The sequence below is a fragment of the Tarenaya hassleriana genome, unplaced genomic scaffold (genome assembly GCF_000463585.1).
Source record: "Tarenaya hassleriana unplaced genomic scaffold, ASM46358v1 Cleome4, whole genome shotgun sequence".
NCBI lineage: Eukaryota > Viridiplantae > Streptophyta > Magnoliopsida > Brassicales > Cleomaceae > Tarenaya > Tarenaya hassleriana.
Window position 1 is genome coordinate 5,210,402 of NW_010966881.1, and position 15,438 is coordinate 5,225,839.

The 15,438-nt window shown below is 41.9% G+C and overlaps 6 protein-coding genes across 9 annotated transcripts in view; 3 read left to right on the plus strand and 3 right to left on the minus strand.

Moving 5' to 3' along the window:
- LOC104824159 (probable H/ACA ribonucleoprotein complex subunit 4) overlaps positions 1-919 on the minus strand; it is a 1,812-nt gene extending 893 nt beyond the window's left edge. Inside the window, exons 1-2 of one of the 2 annotated variants that reach the window (XM_010556137.2) lie at positions 818-919; positions 8-347 (exon numbers count right to left, since the gene is read on the minus strand). In XM_010556137.2, coding sequence (XP_010554439.1) covers positions 8-285 — 278 coding nt within the window. In that variant the 5' untranslated portion in view covers positions 286-347; positions 818-919. The remainder of the gene's footprint in view (positions 1-7; positions 348-817) is intronic. The other variant, XM_019203745.1, reaches the window with a different exon arrangement.
- A 107-nt stretch (positions 920-1,026) lies between these two features.
- Positions 1,027-5,177, plus strand: LOC104824160 (ALG-2 interacting protein X-like). Its single transcript, XM_010556138.2, has 8 exons — positions 1,027-1,840; positions 2,083-3,033; positions 3,138-3,227; positions 3,443-3,511; positions 3,628-3,768; positions 3,963-4,011; positions 4,144-4,247; positions 4,423-5,177. The coding sequence occupies exons 1-8, from the start codon at positions 1,160-1,162 to the stop codon at positions 4,912-4,914; spliced, it is 2,577 nt and encodes an 858-aa protein (XP_010554440.1). The 5' UTR covers positions 1,027-1,159; the 3' UTR covers positions 4,915-5,177.
- Positions 5,178-5,290: 113 nt separating this feature from the next.
- On the minus strand, positions 5,291-6,808 carry LOC109117087 (cytochrome b-c1 complex subunit 6-like). 2 transcript variants are annotated; one of them, XM_019203746.1, is made up of 5 exons: positions 6,777-6,808; positions 6,536-6,586; positions 5,859-5,943; positions 5,629-5,718; positions 5,291-5,523 (listed from the first exon to the last, which is right to left on the minus strand). In XM_019203746.1, coding segments are annotated over exons 2-5 (210 nt in total). In that variant the 5' UTR covers positions 6,538-6,586; positions 6,777-6,808; the 3' UTR covers positions 5,291-5,490. The 2 variants fall into 2 exon arrangements, with proteins under 2 accessions (XP_019059291.1, XP_019059292.1); XM_019203747.1 differs by lacking the exon at positions 6,777-6,808 and adding an exon at positions 6,695-6,766.
- Positions 6,809-8,048: 1,240 nt separating this feature from the next.
- LOC104824162 (kinetochore protein NDC80 homolog) lies at positions 8,049-10,728 on the plus strand. Of its 2 annotated transcripts, XM_010556140.2 has the most exons (4): positions 8,049-9,249; positions 9,456-9,696; positions 9,993-10,371; positions 10,637-10,728. In XM_010556140.2, the coding sequence occupies exons 1-3, from the start codon at positions 8,120-8,122 to the stop codon at positions 10,350-10,352; spliced, it is 1,731 nt and encodes a 576-aa protein (XP_010554442.1). In that variant the 5' UTR covers positions 8,049-8,119; the 3' UTR covers positions 10,353-10,371; positions 10,637-10,728. The 2 variants fall into 2 exon arrangements, with proteins under 2 accessions (XP_010554442.1, XP_010554441.1); XM_010556139.2 differs by lacking the exon at positions 10,637-10,728 and having other exon boundaries at positions 9,993-10,491.
- On the minus strand, positions 10,633-12,064 carry LOC104824581 (non-functional pseudokinase ZED1-like). The gene has a single exon (XM_010556676.1). The coding sequence runs from the start codon at positions 11,692-11,694 to the stop codon at positions 10,633-10,635; it is 1,062 nt and encodes a 353-aa protein (XP_010554978.1). The 5' UTR covers positions 11,695-12,064.
- Positions 12,065-12,169: 105 nt separating this feature from the next.
- LOC104824163 lies at positions 12,170-13,864 on the plus strand. The gene is made up of 2 exons (XM_010556141.1): positions 12,170-13,152; positions 13,256-13,864. Exons 1-2 carry the CDS (start codon positions 12,417-12,419, stop codon positions 13,264-13,266), a joined length of 747 nt encoding a protein of 248 aa, XP_010554443.1. The 5' UTR covers positions 12,170-12,416; the 3' UTR covers positions 13,267-13,864.
- Positions 13,865-15,438: the final 1,574 nt, after the last annotated feature.

Genomic DNA, 15,438 nt, shown 5'->3' on the forward strand with positions numbered 1-15,438 from the left:
CTTCCGATCACTGTCATCTGAATCTGAGTGGGCATGTTTCCGGTGAGATTTTTTCGTCTTTCTTCTCCTGTCACTACTAACGTCGCTGTCTACTAAGCTGAATTCAGAATAAGACTTTCGCTTCCGTCTTGCAGGCTTTGCCTTCTTTTCTTTTGCTTGAGCAGCATCAGCTTCCGCCTTTGCTGCAGCCTCTAGCTTCTGTTCCCATTTCAAAGGAGCTTCTTTCTTCTCCAGAATCCTCTTTTTCTTCTCCTCCACCAACTGGATAAACTTCTTGCAGTCCATGTGAATTGCAAAAGCAGCTCAGTATCTGCATTTTGGTATGAAGATAACCCAAAGTGCATCATCTCACAAAAGAGAAGAAAAAACAGTGTTAGTTCTTCTATCATCAGTCATCAACAACTTCCATCTAGCTCTTAAAATTACAAACCCAGAAAGCAAAAAAAAAAAAAAAGTAAATTCATAAAACAATTCATAGTGCAACGAGTCACAATGCCCTTTCAACTTCATATCTAAGAGATCAAACGCTCGGATCTGAGGCTTCTGATCTTTGAAACGAACAATCAAGAGAGCTAAATTTCAGTCTGGCTTTCACTAATTCAGCCTCGAAACAAAGAAGCCCGTACATAACCAGAAGATATAGTACAAATCAACGGTTCAACTCGATCAAATATCATACTATGATCCCTTTATCAATCTAACTGGAGAATCAAAGAACTAGGAGAATCCTAGAAGCGGCGCCGAACCCTAAGAACTCAAAGATCCGCAGTCGAACGTGAACACTAATCAATCTGAGAGAATCAGAGAGCGAACTCACCTCTTTTGAGAAGACGAAGGCTAGGGCTTGACTTTTTCGTTGCTCCTGCCTCTTGCTTCCAGGAGGATCGACGTACTCCGTTCCTTCACCATCTATATATACACAAACCAACATCACATTAGGGAATGCACCCCGAAAAAAGGAAAAAAAAAAGACGTCTAATATCGAACAGCGTGCCGTTTTTGTGATTTGGATCGAAACACCGTCCCGTCTCAGCCCCGATCCCTTGGTCGATAAGGAAAAAAAAGGAACAAATCGAGGAAAGACGCGCAGAGAATTGCACGGAAAAACCAAATCAAATCAAGGTCGATTTGAACGATCCGAACGAAAGGATCATTCGCCATGGCCGCATTCCCTTCGTCCTCATCAGTGGCGACTAATCTGATGCTTGCCATTCACGAGAAGAAGACCACCGCAATCGACCTCCACCGCCCTCTCCGGAACTACGTCGCTTTCACCTACTCCGAGCGCGAGGCTCAGCTTCTAGAGGATGATCTCGAGACTCTGAATCAGCTCCGCTCCGAAGTCGATCGCGCGCAGGATCTGTCGCCGGCGGCTCGTCGTGATCTTCTCATCTCTTATTACAAAGCTTTATGTCTGGTGGAGACACGATTTCCCATCTCCCCCGAGAAGCATCACGTCAACACCGTCTCCTTTCTGTGGTACGATGCCTTTAGACCGAAGCAGAAGGCCACACAGCAGAACATTCATCTCGAGAAGGCCGCCGTTCTGTTCAATCTCGGAGCTACATACAGTAAGATCGGACTAAGCTACGACCGCACCACCGTCGATGGACGCCGGCAGGCTTCCCACGCGTTCATCGCAGCCGCTGGGGCCTTTGCGTATTTGAGGGACAACGAGTCTATTAAAGCGTCGATCGGTCAGAGCATCACTGTCGACGTGTCGGTGGAGTGCGTGGGTATGTTGGAACGGCTGATGCTGGCGCAGGCCCAGGAATCTGTCTTTGAGAATACCATCGCCAAGGGGAGCACCCCTGGTGTTTGTGCTAAAATTTCTAGGCAGGTTAGTGATTTGATCGTGGGTTTTCCCTTTCTTCCATCACCTCTTGCTCTTCACCTTGATTGCAGATATGCAATTTGAATGCATTATGAACTGATGATTTTAGGAATAGATTTTGTACCTTCAGCAGGCAGGTAGCTGTTTGACAAAGCTAGTTTTGTGATCAAATGGTTTAGTTTATGCTATATGTTTTACTGAAATTTGAGGAATAGTTGAGATTGCTGCTCTTGTTTGTTTGCAATTAGGTTGGGTTATACTACGAGGAAGCTTTGGCTGCACTAAATGCTTCCCCGCTGAAGGATCATTTCGAGAAGGGTTGGATATCTCATGTGCTTCTCAAAGCAGCTCTCTTTTACGGGGAAGCTTGTTTTAGGTACGGAATAGAGATGCACGAGAAAGAAGAAATTTCGGAAGAAATTGCACGGCTGAGGAGCGGTATCAGTCATTTGACAGAAGCGAAGAAATCTTCAAAAGGGGCTCCTGCTCAGCTACTAGAAGCCATCAACAAGCTAGAGGCAAGCATTAATTGTAATTTGGATAGGGCCGTCAAAGAAAATGACCGAGTTTACCTGATGAGAGTTCCTTCTCCAAGTTCTTTGTCTCCACTTCCCTCTTTTTCCATGGTTAAGCCGATGAACATGAACGGCATATTGGATGCCAGCAAGGAGAAGTTGTTCACGAGTCTTGTTCCAGACAACAGTGCGAAAGCTCTCTCTAGATACACTGAGATGGTTGATGATGTAATTAGGACACAAGCCGAGAGATTGCAGCAAGCAAGTGAGCTGACTCGAGTTAGGCTCAAGGAGATGGATCTTCCAGATTCTATTCTTGCACTGGATGGACATTTATCTCTCCCTGATGATCTGAAAGACGACGTGGAAGCTGTTCAGATTAGTGGAGGTCCTGCTGGCTTGGAAACCGACCTGCAGCAGCTTAGAGATTTGAGGAGGATTAACCATGAAATGTTGATCCAGACCGAAGAGCTTTTGCAGAAAGAAGCTGCAGAAGACGCTCACTTCAGAGGCCAATTTGGGACTCGGTGGACTAGGCCTCAATCTAGCACGTTGACAAAGAACTTGCAGGATAGGTTAAATCGGTTTGCATCCAATATAAAGGAAGCTGCAGAAAGTGACGCGAAGATTGAGCGGTCCGTGAGAGATAACTCTGCCTTCATGTCAATTCTTGATCATCGGCCGGTTGGTACTTCTTATTATTTGTATATTTTACTGTTTTTCTTCCTCTGGGGCTTGACAGATGTTCTCTGTTTTGGTGGTGAATCGTGTTGGTTTGCTACTTTCAGATAGAGTCAGCCCTTCCAACGCTAGCCAGGCCAATCATGTCTCTCGATGTATCAGAAGATGCTATTCTGGGAGCTCTGAAGCAGAGTCTGGTACGTCCTTTCTTCTCTGGAAAGTTGAATGTATGCTTTTCGAAGGGACTTATGTTGAACATGTCCCACTTCAATCCATCAAGAGAGTCAAGACCCGAACCCAAGTTTTGTTTAATTGTCCCTGAGATCAATTCGTGTCACAGGAAAAGAATAAGACATAGGCAGTAATTTTATGAGATAAAACATTTTCACGTTTTTTCTGCTCTTTTGTGCAGAGGCAGCTGGAAAGTCTTGGTGCTCAACGGGCAGGTCTGGAAGACATGCTCAAAGAGATGAAAAGAAAGGTAAAATCCTCCTTTTGGTTGGTCATCATTCTCCACCTTGTTTATTACCTGATATTGGTATTGCGAACCAGCATCAGAGACAGATTTAGGCCTATGTGTTGTAATTTATGTATTAGGATGACATACTACCGAAGCTGATGACATCCAGCGGGTCCTATGACGATCTGTTCCGGAAGGAGATATCAAAGTATGATCACATCTGCGAAGAAATTTCCCAAAACATTGAAACACAAGAACAACTGTTGATGCAAATCCAGGTATATCAATCATCGTTATCCTTGTATTTGGTAGTTTGTTTTCTAGTATGACTTTTATCCTTCATTGAGAGTCTAGAGAATGAACAATTATGATGGCAAGGAATATGCAGAGGGAAGGTTTGAAATCATCATATGATTATCTGTTGCGAAAATACACTGAGTGCGTTGTAATCTGTTTGTTTCCTTTCCTGCAGACCCAAAATGAGGATTTCTCTGCTATTTTCAATCTGGAAGACTATAAAGGTAAGCAGCTTCTATCTTGCATGTCCTCTCAAGCTTTCTGTTCTCCATTTTTGGAAAGGCGGTGCTTTTATGTCCGTGGGAGTTCTTTTGGATTTCTCATTTTTCCCTGCTGGCTGTTGCTCCCTTCTTCAGCATCCAGAGAGAAGTGCTACAAGCAGATTCAAGCTGCTATAGCCAAGTATCGCGAGATCAAGGAGAACATCAATGAGGGCTTGAAATTCTATGCGACTCTACAGGTTAGCCGCCTTGCCTCGTATGGTTGTTTGTCTTTTAGTGCAACCCTCCTCAGTGTTTGATAGTTTCAACGTTATATATCATTTTAAGTGGCTAGTTCTAGAGGTGACGTGGTATTTCCTTCATTTTTTGGTTTCTGACATTCTATTGGGATATGCCTCTGTCACTGGCCGACAGGACGCAATCGCGAACATGAAGCAACAATGCAGCGATTTCTTGATGACAAGGAGCATCCAATGCCGGGAAATGATGGAAGATGTGCAGAGACAGATGACTGGTCTGAGTTTTCAGGATCACAAGAGCAGTGGCCCATACCAACCACTGCATCAGCCTCCGGCTTCGGGTTCACGACCTCAACCAGAAAATCAGAACCCTTCTCATATCCACCCTCAACCACCATACTATATGTCTCCAGGGCAGCCAATGTATAGGCCACCGGAGCAATCTTCAAGGCCATATGGCAACCCCCCATACGGTGGCCCTCAGCCACCGCCTCCTAACCACAACACATCACATGGGCAAGGGCCTCATCCTCATGGCCATGCCCATGGGTGGCAAGGCTCATACTACAATCCCCAACCACAGCAGCCAGGTCCATTGCCTCAACCTCCTTATACCGTCCAGAGTCCGTACCCGCCGCCTTACCAAGGCGGTTACTACAGGCAATGAGTCGTCTCACAAGTAATAAACCTTGGGCTATCAACTTGTTGGTGTTGATAGATTGTCTGATCATCTTTCCGTGAGTATCAAATCGTATATAACTAATACCCCGTCATTTGTTGAAGTTTGGGAGAATTTACAGATGGTGTCTTTTTTTTTTATGGTAATAGACACCTGGAAGTCTTGTGTGGTAAAAAGTTTAAAACATACGATGGTGATCTTTTTTTTTACTCCCCTGGTGAATGTCAAAACAAAATGTAACATTTTAAATCGTTTGAAGTGCCACAGATTTGTTCTTGACGTACCGTTATTCCTCCTTTGCCCCTTTTCCGGACAGGCGATCAACTACCACACAAGTCAGCAAAATCTTGTCCTGGTTCGATAATTGGTTCAGATCAAGACGCGGGGTCTTCTCTCTTATTTCATATTGTAGTGATATCACAAACTCGAAAGTTTACATCAACGGCAGCCAAAAAAAAAAGAAAGAAAATGAATGTGCAAAAATAGTATGAGAAACAAAAAAAACCAAACAGCACTTGGTTCAGTTAATATAAACCATGGAAGAGGGAGACAACTCAAGCCTGGTCATTTTAGTTTTGCAAGCAGTTTAGGTGCAACCTGCAGATCAAAGAAAGGATCTCAGTATAAATATTTTGACATGTAATCAAGCAAATCATATAAAGTCTCCCAAGCAAAAACCTGATTCATATTAATTTAACTTACACAATTGTCAATACAATGCCAGTAATCAAAGTACTGCCCAGTGCAATGTTTGTGCCCCGTCTCGTCGCTTTCGATCCTCTTCACACATGCCTGAACCGAAAAAGGAAGAAAACATTAGAACATAATGTCCAAGTTGATAGATTTCAAGGGAATATGCATCTATCTCTCAATGCACAGTGGACTGATTTCAAAGTAAAATGCATCTAACCACAAATTGCTGAGGTATTCACCTGATACTCAAGTAGAGATTTCACACATTTGGGCTTGCAAGATTCCTCAAGGCACTTCTTCTGGTCAACAACCTCCTCATCTGCCCTGAAATCATTGAACAAGAACATTCTACCATATTAGGCAAGATGGGTTATTTCAATCTGACAAAATGTTCTAGAGGAGCAGCCCCTATTTTCATAATGGTGAAAGAGAGTAATAGCTTTTGATCGCCATCACAGAGTGTCAACTGGATTCAATACTCATGCAACAGAACGCAAAACCTAAACCCATACAGATAAATGGATACAGCCAGCTTTTTTATGGTTATTTATTAAGGCATCTGGACGCAAATAGGTACAGAAATATATTACAACCTACACATAGAAAACACAGCTAGAATCAATGGGGATAAGGCTTTGTAATGTTCTTACTAAACCTTCGGAATCAGATAAACAATAACCTCATTCCTATATCTCCCGATTTATAGCCGATGATTCAAGTTTTTCATAAATGTAGAGAATAATCAAATCCCAATGTCAAAAAACAAAAAATGTAAAAGATCTACTACACCAAAAAAAAACAGAGGATAAGGAACAATACATATTTCAACATCACAAATGGGCAGGGAAGAAGAAAATGGATCCAAGACAAAAGTAGGACTGAGAGTCCAGAAGAAAGCGCGTCGGACAAAACTTACATCGCGAGCAAAAAAACACAATCGAGGGATCGCAAAACTGGGATCAATAACCTGCGAGCCACAGATCAAATTCTCCGTCAGAAAACATCATCTTCTGGCTTCAAAATCATCACACAAAATTGGAGAAAAAACATAAGAACTGCAAATGGGGATCGTGACCAGATCAGAATCAAGATCGGAATCAAAGATATGAGAAGGAAGGGAGGAAAAAAAAAGAGGTAAATGCGCAAAAAAGGGATACCGGAGAGATGAGGGTGGAACGGAGAGGAATAACTTCCCATCAGTACATTAGTAGAAGTGATATTTATATCCTGTAGGCCCACAAGTTAACAGGCCCTAAGGTCCAATGGGCTTTTTTACCCGTTCCAATTCTTGTTACGTTGGGTGAATAAAAAATTTCGATTATAGATAGAATTTTTCCGCATATGTCATTCGAGATATATGAATCTCTGTGTAGTAGTTTAGCTTCGGTGTGGAAAGGGAAATTTCGGACAAACTTGGTTGCACTTGAAAATTCCGAGAGATTAGACTAAACCTTTGGTTCTTTAAGAAACGAATGATGAGAAGAGATGAGGAAACCAGTGACGGTGAGTTTATTGATTAGCGTAAAAAATACAAGGGTCGACGGGGATTTAATACATGGAAAATAATACGACGATGGTTTGAAAGTCGAGACGTGTGACTGGAAAAGAAATGAACCGATGATGTAAGAATCGAAATTCAGAACTTAGAGAGAATTAATGAAAAACGGAATTGCATCTCTCAACAAACGACCAACCTATTTATAGAAGAGACTTGACAATCACTTGGTGGAGAGTTTACAAAATTCGATTTCTGATTAACTCTACATGTCTTTACTTTTTGGGAGTAAAAATGGGAAAAGTGGCCAGACTCCTTCCATTATCTCCCTTAGTACCACGATTTAAAGAAATAGTTGAGTATTTCTCACTCATTCCTTAGAGCTTAAAATCTGGAAGAGAATGTTGGGATGTTCCTTAGATAAAATATAATGAACCTAGATAAACTAAACGGACTTTAGTCCAAGCCCAAGCCATAGAGAATAGCTGTACACATTCAAGAACTCGTTTTGGACCATGTCCGGACCAAACGGTAAGTCTCGGGACTTAGCAATCTTCGGTTTTGATTCGTCCATGGCGTCCATGACTGCTATTTGGAATCTCTTCGAATCATGTGAGGAAAGTTCAGGTTGGTCCGTGTCCTGCTTGGGAATGAGATAGAGTGTTTCGATCGTGTGTTACGTCCGTAACTCGCACCTACAAAACCGGATGAACGGAAAAAAATACAAAAAACGGATAGGGGAAAAATGATCCCATTTTGTCTTACACATGGGAATGATGGCATGGCCGTGCAGCGAGAAGACATGATCATCGTGATGCGTCCGAAGATTATGGATGGACACGTGGCGGTAGCTGAACGGGCCTTTTGGTGACGCGGCTGATTTTTGTTTTTTGATGAATTTTTGCAAGACCTAATTTTGAAATTTTCGTTAGAATTTTGAAATTTTGGTGCCACGATTTCTCTGATGAGCGGGAATTGCCTTTTCTCTGTAAATGTAATGTTTGAATGAATAACAAAATAAATCAAAATATCAGAAAACAGAGAGAGATGAGACGCGGCGGACGGAGAACGGCGACGGAGGCGGCGGTGGAGCAGCGTCAGCTAGGGAACTCACGAGATTCTGATGTCAGCTTCGCGAGCAGCCGTCCGTCATCAGTGGGTATGGGTCGAGCTTCCGTTGCTTCCGATGTTTACTCCGACAGATCTAACCAGGCATCGGCGATTCGAGCCATCAACGCTTTCCTCTCTTCTCAATCCTTCCCAACCACCCTCCGCACTCACCCCGTCCCTTCCCTCAAGGATATCTCCGAAACCCTAAAGTTCCTCATGTCCGCCGTCGATTTCCCCTGCGATGCTCGCAAATGGGACGACGATCTCGTTTTCCTTCTCAAATCCCTCCACTGCCCCTTCAAGCTCACCAAATCTACACTCCGTGCTCCCAACACCCCTCACAACTGGCCCTCCGTTCTCGCTGTCATCCACTGGTTGGTCCAGCTTGCTCGCTACCACCACCACTTGTCTTCCAACTCCTCCTCCTTCCTCAAAGCCAACTCCATGAATTCATACGCCGTCGAAAGCTATCGCCACTACATTCGCGGCGAGGATGACTTGGTTGCTGATTTGGACGCTAACTTTCTGGAGAAGCTGGAGGCGGAGAAGAGCAGTGTGGTGGAGATCATCGCTGCTTCTGAGAAGTCTGCCACCGAGTTGGAGGCTAAATTGGAGGCTCTGAGGAAAGGCCCATCTAAGAAGGAGGCTCTAGAGAAAGTAAAGGCCGACCTGGAAGAGGATGCCAACAAGTTCCGCATCATCATCGGGGAATATACTGCCCGGAATTCAGAGATCGAGAGAGTTCTGGAAGAGAAACACAAGGAACTAACTGTCAAGCAGGAGGAGAGACAGCGGGTGTGCGAGGAGAATGAAGGGCTGAAGAAGAGGGTTGAGCTTCAGAGTTTCAATGCAAGAGACGCAGAGAGGATGAAAAGGGAGTTGCAAGCTGTGGATAGGGATATCGCCGATGCTGAGGTTGCCAGGGACGCTTGGGAGCAGAAAGCTTGGGAACTCAACACCCAGATCCGGAATCAAATTCACGAGCTTCAGACTCTTGCCATGGATTGCAACCAATCTTTCAGAAGGTTAGTCCACCACTTGACGTCTACTCCCTTGATTCATCCCTGAAAAAACATCATATATTGATATTATTGTAAGAAGGCATATCAGATGGGGGAGATGTTGTATTGACTGTAAATCATGGAGATTATGAGATATATTGTCATTGTCCCCTTACCTTGACCGTTGTACTCATATTTAGCACCGGTTTTTCTTGTGCGGTTGAGGACAGATTGAAGATTAACATCCAGTACAATTTAAACGAGAAGGGGTCAACACCTGCAGAGGTGATGGGCGTCGACTACAAAAACATGGTGAAGCCTGCTTTGATGTCCTATGCTGATGAGATAAACAAGAACTCCATGGGGAGGCTGGAGGAGCTGATCAGCCTTCAACATCAATCCTCTGAAATTGCTTCTAAGATCACAAACAAAGAGACCCTTCTTGCGTCGCTTCAGTCGCAGATTGATGAAGTAAGTACTGCATCCTTGAACTTTTGAGTAGTTTGCATACATGAAACTGTCATTGCATCAGATGGCCTGGCCATTGGCTTTAGATGTTAGCGTCTTTTGCTCTGTCTGGCTTGACCACCTGTCAACACCATTCTGTTCTTGTAAGTGCAACCAATCAAACTATGGCATCACTGATCCAATCAAGCCACCTGGGTTTTACTGAACAGCTTGAGTTAGAAGACGGGCAGTTATGTTTTCCTGAATATGGCTGGTTTGTTCCTGCATTCCTGAGGCCTTTTGCTCTTTTTCATTTTCAGAATGAAGAGAAGATAAATGCAGTGAAAAAGGAAATAGAAGACTTCTCAGCAAAATGTGATGCTGAGGCAAAAGTGATGATCAAAACTATCCAAAAGGAGTCTCTTAATTTGGATGTTGTGGAGAAAGAAGCTGCTGAGGTGCTGAAGGCATCTGAACTGAGATTGCAAGAAGCAGTTCAAAAAAGTGAGGAGGAGGTCCAAGCTTGTGCCGCCCAACTCTTTGCACTTATCGACTCGGTGTCCAAACAAAAAGAGTACATGGACACGCAGATCTCAAAGATCAGGAATGGAGTTGCTGAGGTTGCTACAACTGTTTCAGATGTATACAAAGGGAGCTTCAAGATGCACCTTGAAGCATAATCCGCTGAACCAACCAGAGGTAACATAAAGTTGCTTACTTTTTATGGTTGAATCTCTGAGTGAGAGAGCCTGCTTTCTTGGACTTGCTTCGTTGCCTCTTCTATTATATCAATTAAGAAGAAAAGATGTTTGCATGATATCTAATCTTCAATAATTGAATCATTTAGATCCAGTGATGTGTAGAATTGGAAAAAAAAGCATTCAAACCCGAGTAATTAATTGGTCATTATAAGTTGGGAATCTCACAATAATTCAGACAACAAACAATGTGGAAATGTTTTCAGGCTTGTTCTGCAATCTGATTGAGTAGTGAAGATCTTTCTACCCTCTTGAGTTCTTTCGCCACATCGATCATCTTAGGCACGTCTTCTCCTGGTCTGAATCTGATACATCTCAATGCCAGTTCAAGAAATGCCGACATTTGCATCATCTGATGGTCGGAAACCTCACTCCCATTGTCGAACATGCTCGTGTCTATCAGTTCAGTGAACCGGCCATTCATCACCTTGTGTCTGACATAATTAACGAGTCGGATAATATTTCCATCTACCCAAGTTACTCCGGATTTTCCTGTCAAGAGGGAAAGCATAGTTATTCCAAAGCTGTAGACATCAAAATTCTCGGTGACCAAACGGCTTTTGATGTAGTCGGGCTCGACATAACCAGCTGTTCCGCAAACCGGGTCGGCATCGTAAATGCAAGATTCGCCCTCAGGGATTGATATGCTGTGACAGAAAGACGACAACTTTGCATTCCATGTCTCGTCCAAGAAAATGTTGTCAGGTTTTATGTCCCTATGAATTATGGTCCTGGGAAATGTTGTGTGAAGATATGTTACCGCGCTTGCGATCTCCTTAGCGATCTTCAACCTTATATGCCACGGTAATATCGCATTGTCGCGGCCTGGACGTGCAATCCAAGGAAGAGTCATTTTATCCGTGTACTCACACACGAGAATCAGATGGCGAAATTCTAGGCAACACCCTAATAGCTTGAGAACGTTCTTGTGGCCGCTCGTCATAGATGATATGGCGATGTCGCGGATGATATAGTCTGAACTGAAAGATTCTTGCTTCCATTTCTTGATCAGTACAGGCCGGTCTTCGATCATGCCCCTGTACCATACGAATATCTCCACTGCGACAATGTTGCTGCCGTTGAAATTGTTCGTGGCTTTAAGGATTTCGTCGGAAGAATACGTTCGGAATGGATTGTAAACACCGTGAGAAGACGAAATCAGCTCCTTCAGTAACGAGCTCCCGTTCTCGTGGCGAAACCTTTCCCTTTTGTCGTGACGACGGGAAAGTGGTTTCGCCTCTTTTTTCTTTCTCAAGAAACTCATTCCGCTTCAAAACCAGGACAGTTGAGATCTTCTTTCAAGTATACACTGATGAAAGGGATGATGGCAGAGACAGAGTTGAAACTCAAACCTATTCATGTCGGAAGAACATCGCGCCGCCGTCGAACGCAAAATCGCTTTGTGCGTTGCGGAGAAGACGGTGGCCGACCGGGAGAGGGAGAACAAAAGTCAACTGTCGAGAAACAAAACGAAGGTGAGAACACGTCCGGCTTCGATCATGCCCCTTGACAATGTTGTTGCCGTTGAAATTGTTTGTAGCTTTAATTATTTCAAATCGACTTAATTAAAATCTTGACGATTTAGATTGGTAATATGTTGAAGTTTAAAAAAAACGTAAAGTTTTTTGGGATGTTAAACATTGAATAATATGTTAGAAATTAACCACTTAATTAAAATGTAGAAAAAGGGAAACGATGCCGTTTAGTTGTGGAATTCTTTCAGTGACGATACAGTCTACAAATTACAGCCCAATTCTGAGAAATCTCCCCGGCCGCTGTCGGAGAAAAACCCTAGTTTTCATCCGGTAATTCTCAGAAACAGTAGTGGGCGGTTGAAATTTTCGAAGTTCATACGCGTTTCACGTACCATTTGTCCAGAGCTTACATGTGAGTTATTCATCTTCACAACTTGAGCTACATTTCTGGAAGAATCGACGTAAGGCTCGTAGTTTATCGTGCTGGTTTTCAATCTCTGGGTCTCCGTTCATGGTGCCGTTTTCGTATTTGAAAAGTGTTCATGGGTCTTCTCCATACTGTAGAAACGCCGGAAATTTCGTTGACGATTTGGGTATTGCGTTTCGGTTTTCGGGTTTATTGTCAGCAAGAGCCTTTTCATCTACCGGAGACGTCAAAACTCGTAATGGGCAAAGACAGGATGGATTGAAACACGGCCCATTGAGTGGGTTGCTAGAGAGTTTTGGATTCACTTCTGAACAAGTAACCAAAGTTTCAAAGCATCTTCCAGATGCTTACAGTGCTGAGAAAATTTCTCCAAAGCTTCGATTTTTACGGTCTGTCATCGGCTCGGAGAATGACGTCATTAGATATGTGACTGCAAAACCCAGAGTTCTTGCTTCCAGTTTGAAGAACCAGCTGGAGCCAAACTACAAGTTCATCAAATCAATTCTTGGGGAGGATGATTCAGTTGCTAAATGCATTAGAAATTCTTCACGTCTCTTAACCTTGGAGCTTGAGGGCAATCTGGCTGCTAAAGTTTCTTTCCTCAGAGGACACGGATTCCCCAATGCTTCCATTGCCAAACTGATGCAGAATTCTCCATGCATACTAGAATTGTCCTTTTCAAAACTCGAGGGATCGTTGAAGAAAGCGGAGAATTTCGGGCTCATGCCGTCCAATCCCATAACCATCTCTGCTATCAAGGCGATCGGTCAGATAAATGAATCAAATTGGGAGCAGAAACGGGAGGTTTATAGAAAATGGGGTTGGTCAGATGATGAATTTGTCTCTGCTTTCAAGAAATGGCCTACCATTATGTGTTTATCTGAGGAGAAGATAAACAAGGGGATGGATGTGTTTTTGAACAGGTTTGGAATGAGCTCTTCGGATATTGCCAAATTGCCGAATATCATGTTCTTTAGTGTGGAGGAGAGGGTCATCCCTAGATGTTCGGTCGTTGCTCTTTTGCACTCGAAGGGCGTTCTTGGTGACAGACCTCTTACCATCTCTACTTACCGGGGGGCACTAAGGGCGGGAGAGGAAGCTTTCGTGAAAAGGTATGTCGATAAATATCCAGAGCATGTTCTTGAACTTTGGGAAAAGCTTCGACACAGAGCTGTTGTTTGATTAGGTATTACTCCTTATGGAAGTACATCAGTGTGAATGAACCATGACATCTTTATATCATTTTCTTCCTGCATGTATATGATATTATAGATTGTCAAAAAGAAGTTTCGGACAAGCTCTTGTTTTCGAATGCAATGAAACCCTCATCTCAACAGAAAACAGGAAATTCATTGGAGATTTTGGTTTAGGGGACGCAAAAGAAAGATCTATTGGTAGAGACTTCCTATAAAATTATTTTACTTGTGGGAATCGATCAAGAAAGACACAGTCAGTGGAATTGAGACGGGCGTGTCAGTTTAACGTTGTACTAATTGATCATACTCCTCCTGATGATGAGGAGGATTTCTACAGTCTTCTTCTGTTCTGTCTGGCTCCTCGTTCTGGTTCTTTCTTCTTTGCTTTCTCTTGTTACCTACTTTGCTCAAGGGGAATACTCAAAGAATTGCTCGGAGATTAGCATCTATTGTATACATACTGCATACTAATGTGTATGGATTTTAACAAAATTAGTAATATAACCATAATCACTTCACAATACAGTAAATTAGCAATATCATCATAGCATCACAATATCAGTTATTATAAATCGTGATTGATAAGATGTATATATACTGATATGTGCACCTTATAATGTCTGAGGGGCTTATCTTCAAAATTTAATCCATGTTTAAAGGATTCCCACCATGAGACTTCATTTCTTGGAAAGCTTGTCTTTTTTATAAAAAAAAAATTCAGATATTGATTTCTGTTGTTTATTTATAAATATAGATGGGTAGGCTCAAATTGGTTAGAGCTAAGCCTACTATTAAGAAGAAACAATTCAAATTAAGTTAGGGGTGTCAATCGGAATGAAGTCTATATAGTTAAGTCCGAAGTCTGACCCTAAACTTTGATCGGGTCAGACCGGTCTATATATTTTTTTTCTAAATGATTTTTTTTAAATATCAATCTTTCGGAACGGTCTGAATCAAGTCCAAAACCCTATTTGAGTCTTATCCAAAAATTCAATTTTTTCGAACCGAAAAATTTATGTCCAAAGTCCGCTAGTTTTTGGATTAGGTCGGACGAGATTTCAGACCTCAGACCTAAATTGATACCTTTAAATTAACCAACATGCATCATCATATAAGACTGAAATTGGAAAGGATAGTCTCTTTCACATCATAACATTTCATTAAAGTACTTGTAGTCCAACCAAATGCTTTTCTTTTGTCTTAAGGAGTCTCCATAACGGTTTTTAAGTTAATCCTCAAATGATGCATCCCTTAATCTATATAAAATGTTCATCTAAATAAGATTTGTTTTTCAAAAAATTCAATCCAAAATTCTTATGAACACTAATATCATTCTGTTTATATATCTTTCTTCTTCATCTAATATATCTCTTGTTTTCCATCAAATAAGATATCATCATTTCATTTTAAACAAATGTTTCTAAAATATATTCTCTTTAATCTAAAATTGAGTGGTTGAGTCGGTAAAAAATAGTGCAAAATTCATTTCATTTTCATCTCCGCATAGAAAAAAAATATCCACTTGTATTTTTTTCATTTTAAAAAAAATATATATTTAGGTCAAAAATTCGATAATTTTTCGGATTATAAAATAATTGTTCTCTCTAACTAACCATAGAATTTAACAGAAACATCGATTAATGCTTAAAGAAAAACATATGTCAAAAACCTCTGTTACGGATGTCACATGGATTTAAGGATCTAATCTCATTCTCATATGAAGGAAGAAAATGATAATATTAAAAAGTAGGGTTCAAATCGACCCCACTAAATCTTCTCGATTGATATTGTTTTATATAATCTACCAATCCATAAAACAACCGGTTGTCAATAATGGGTCAGAGGCGAAGGAAAGAATTTTTTTAATATTAAACATTGAATTGTATGTTAATGAATTTCCCTTAAAAAAA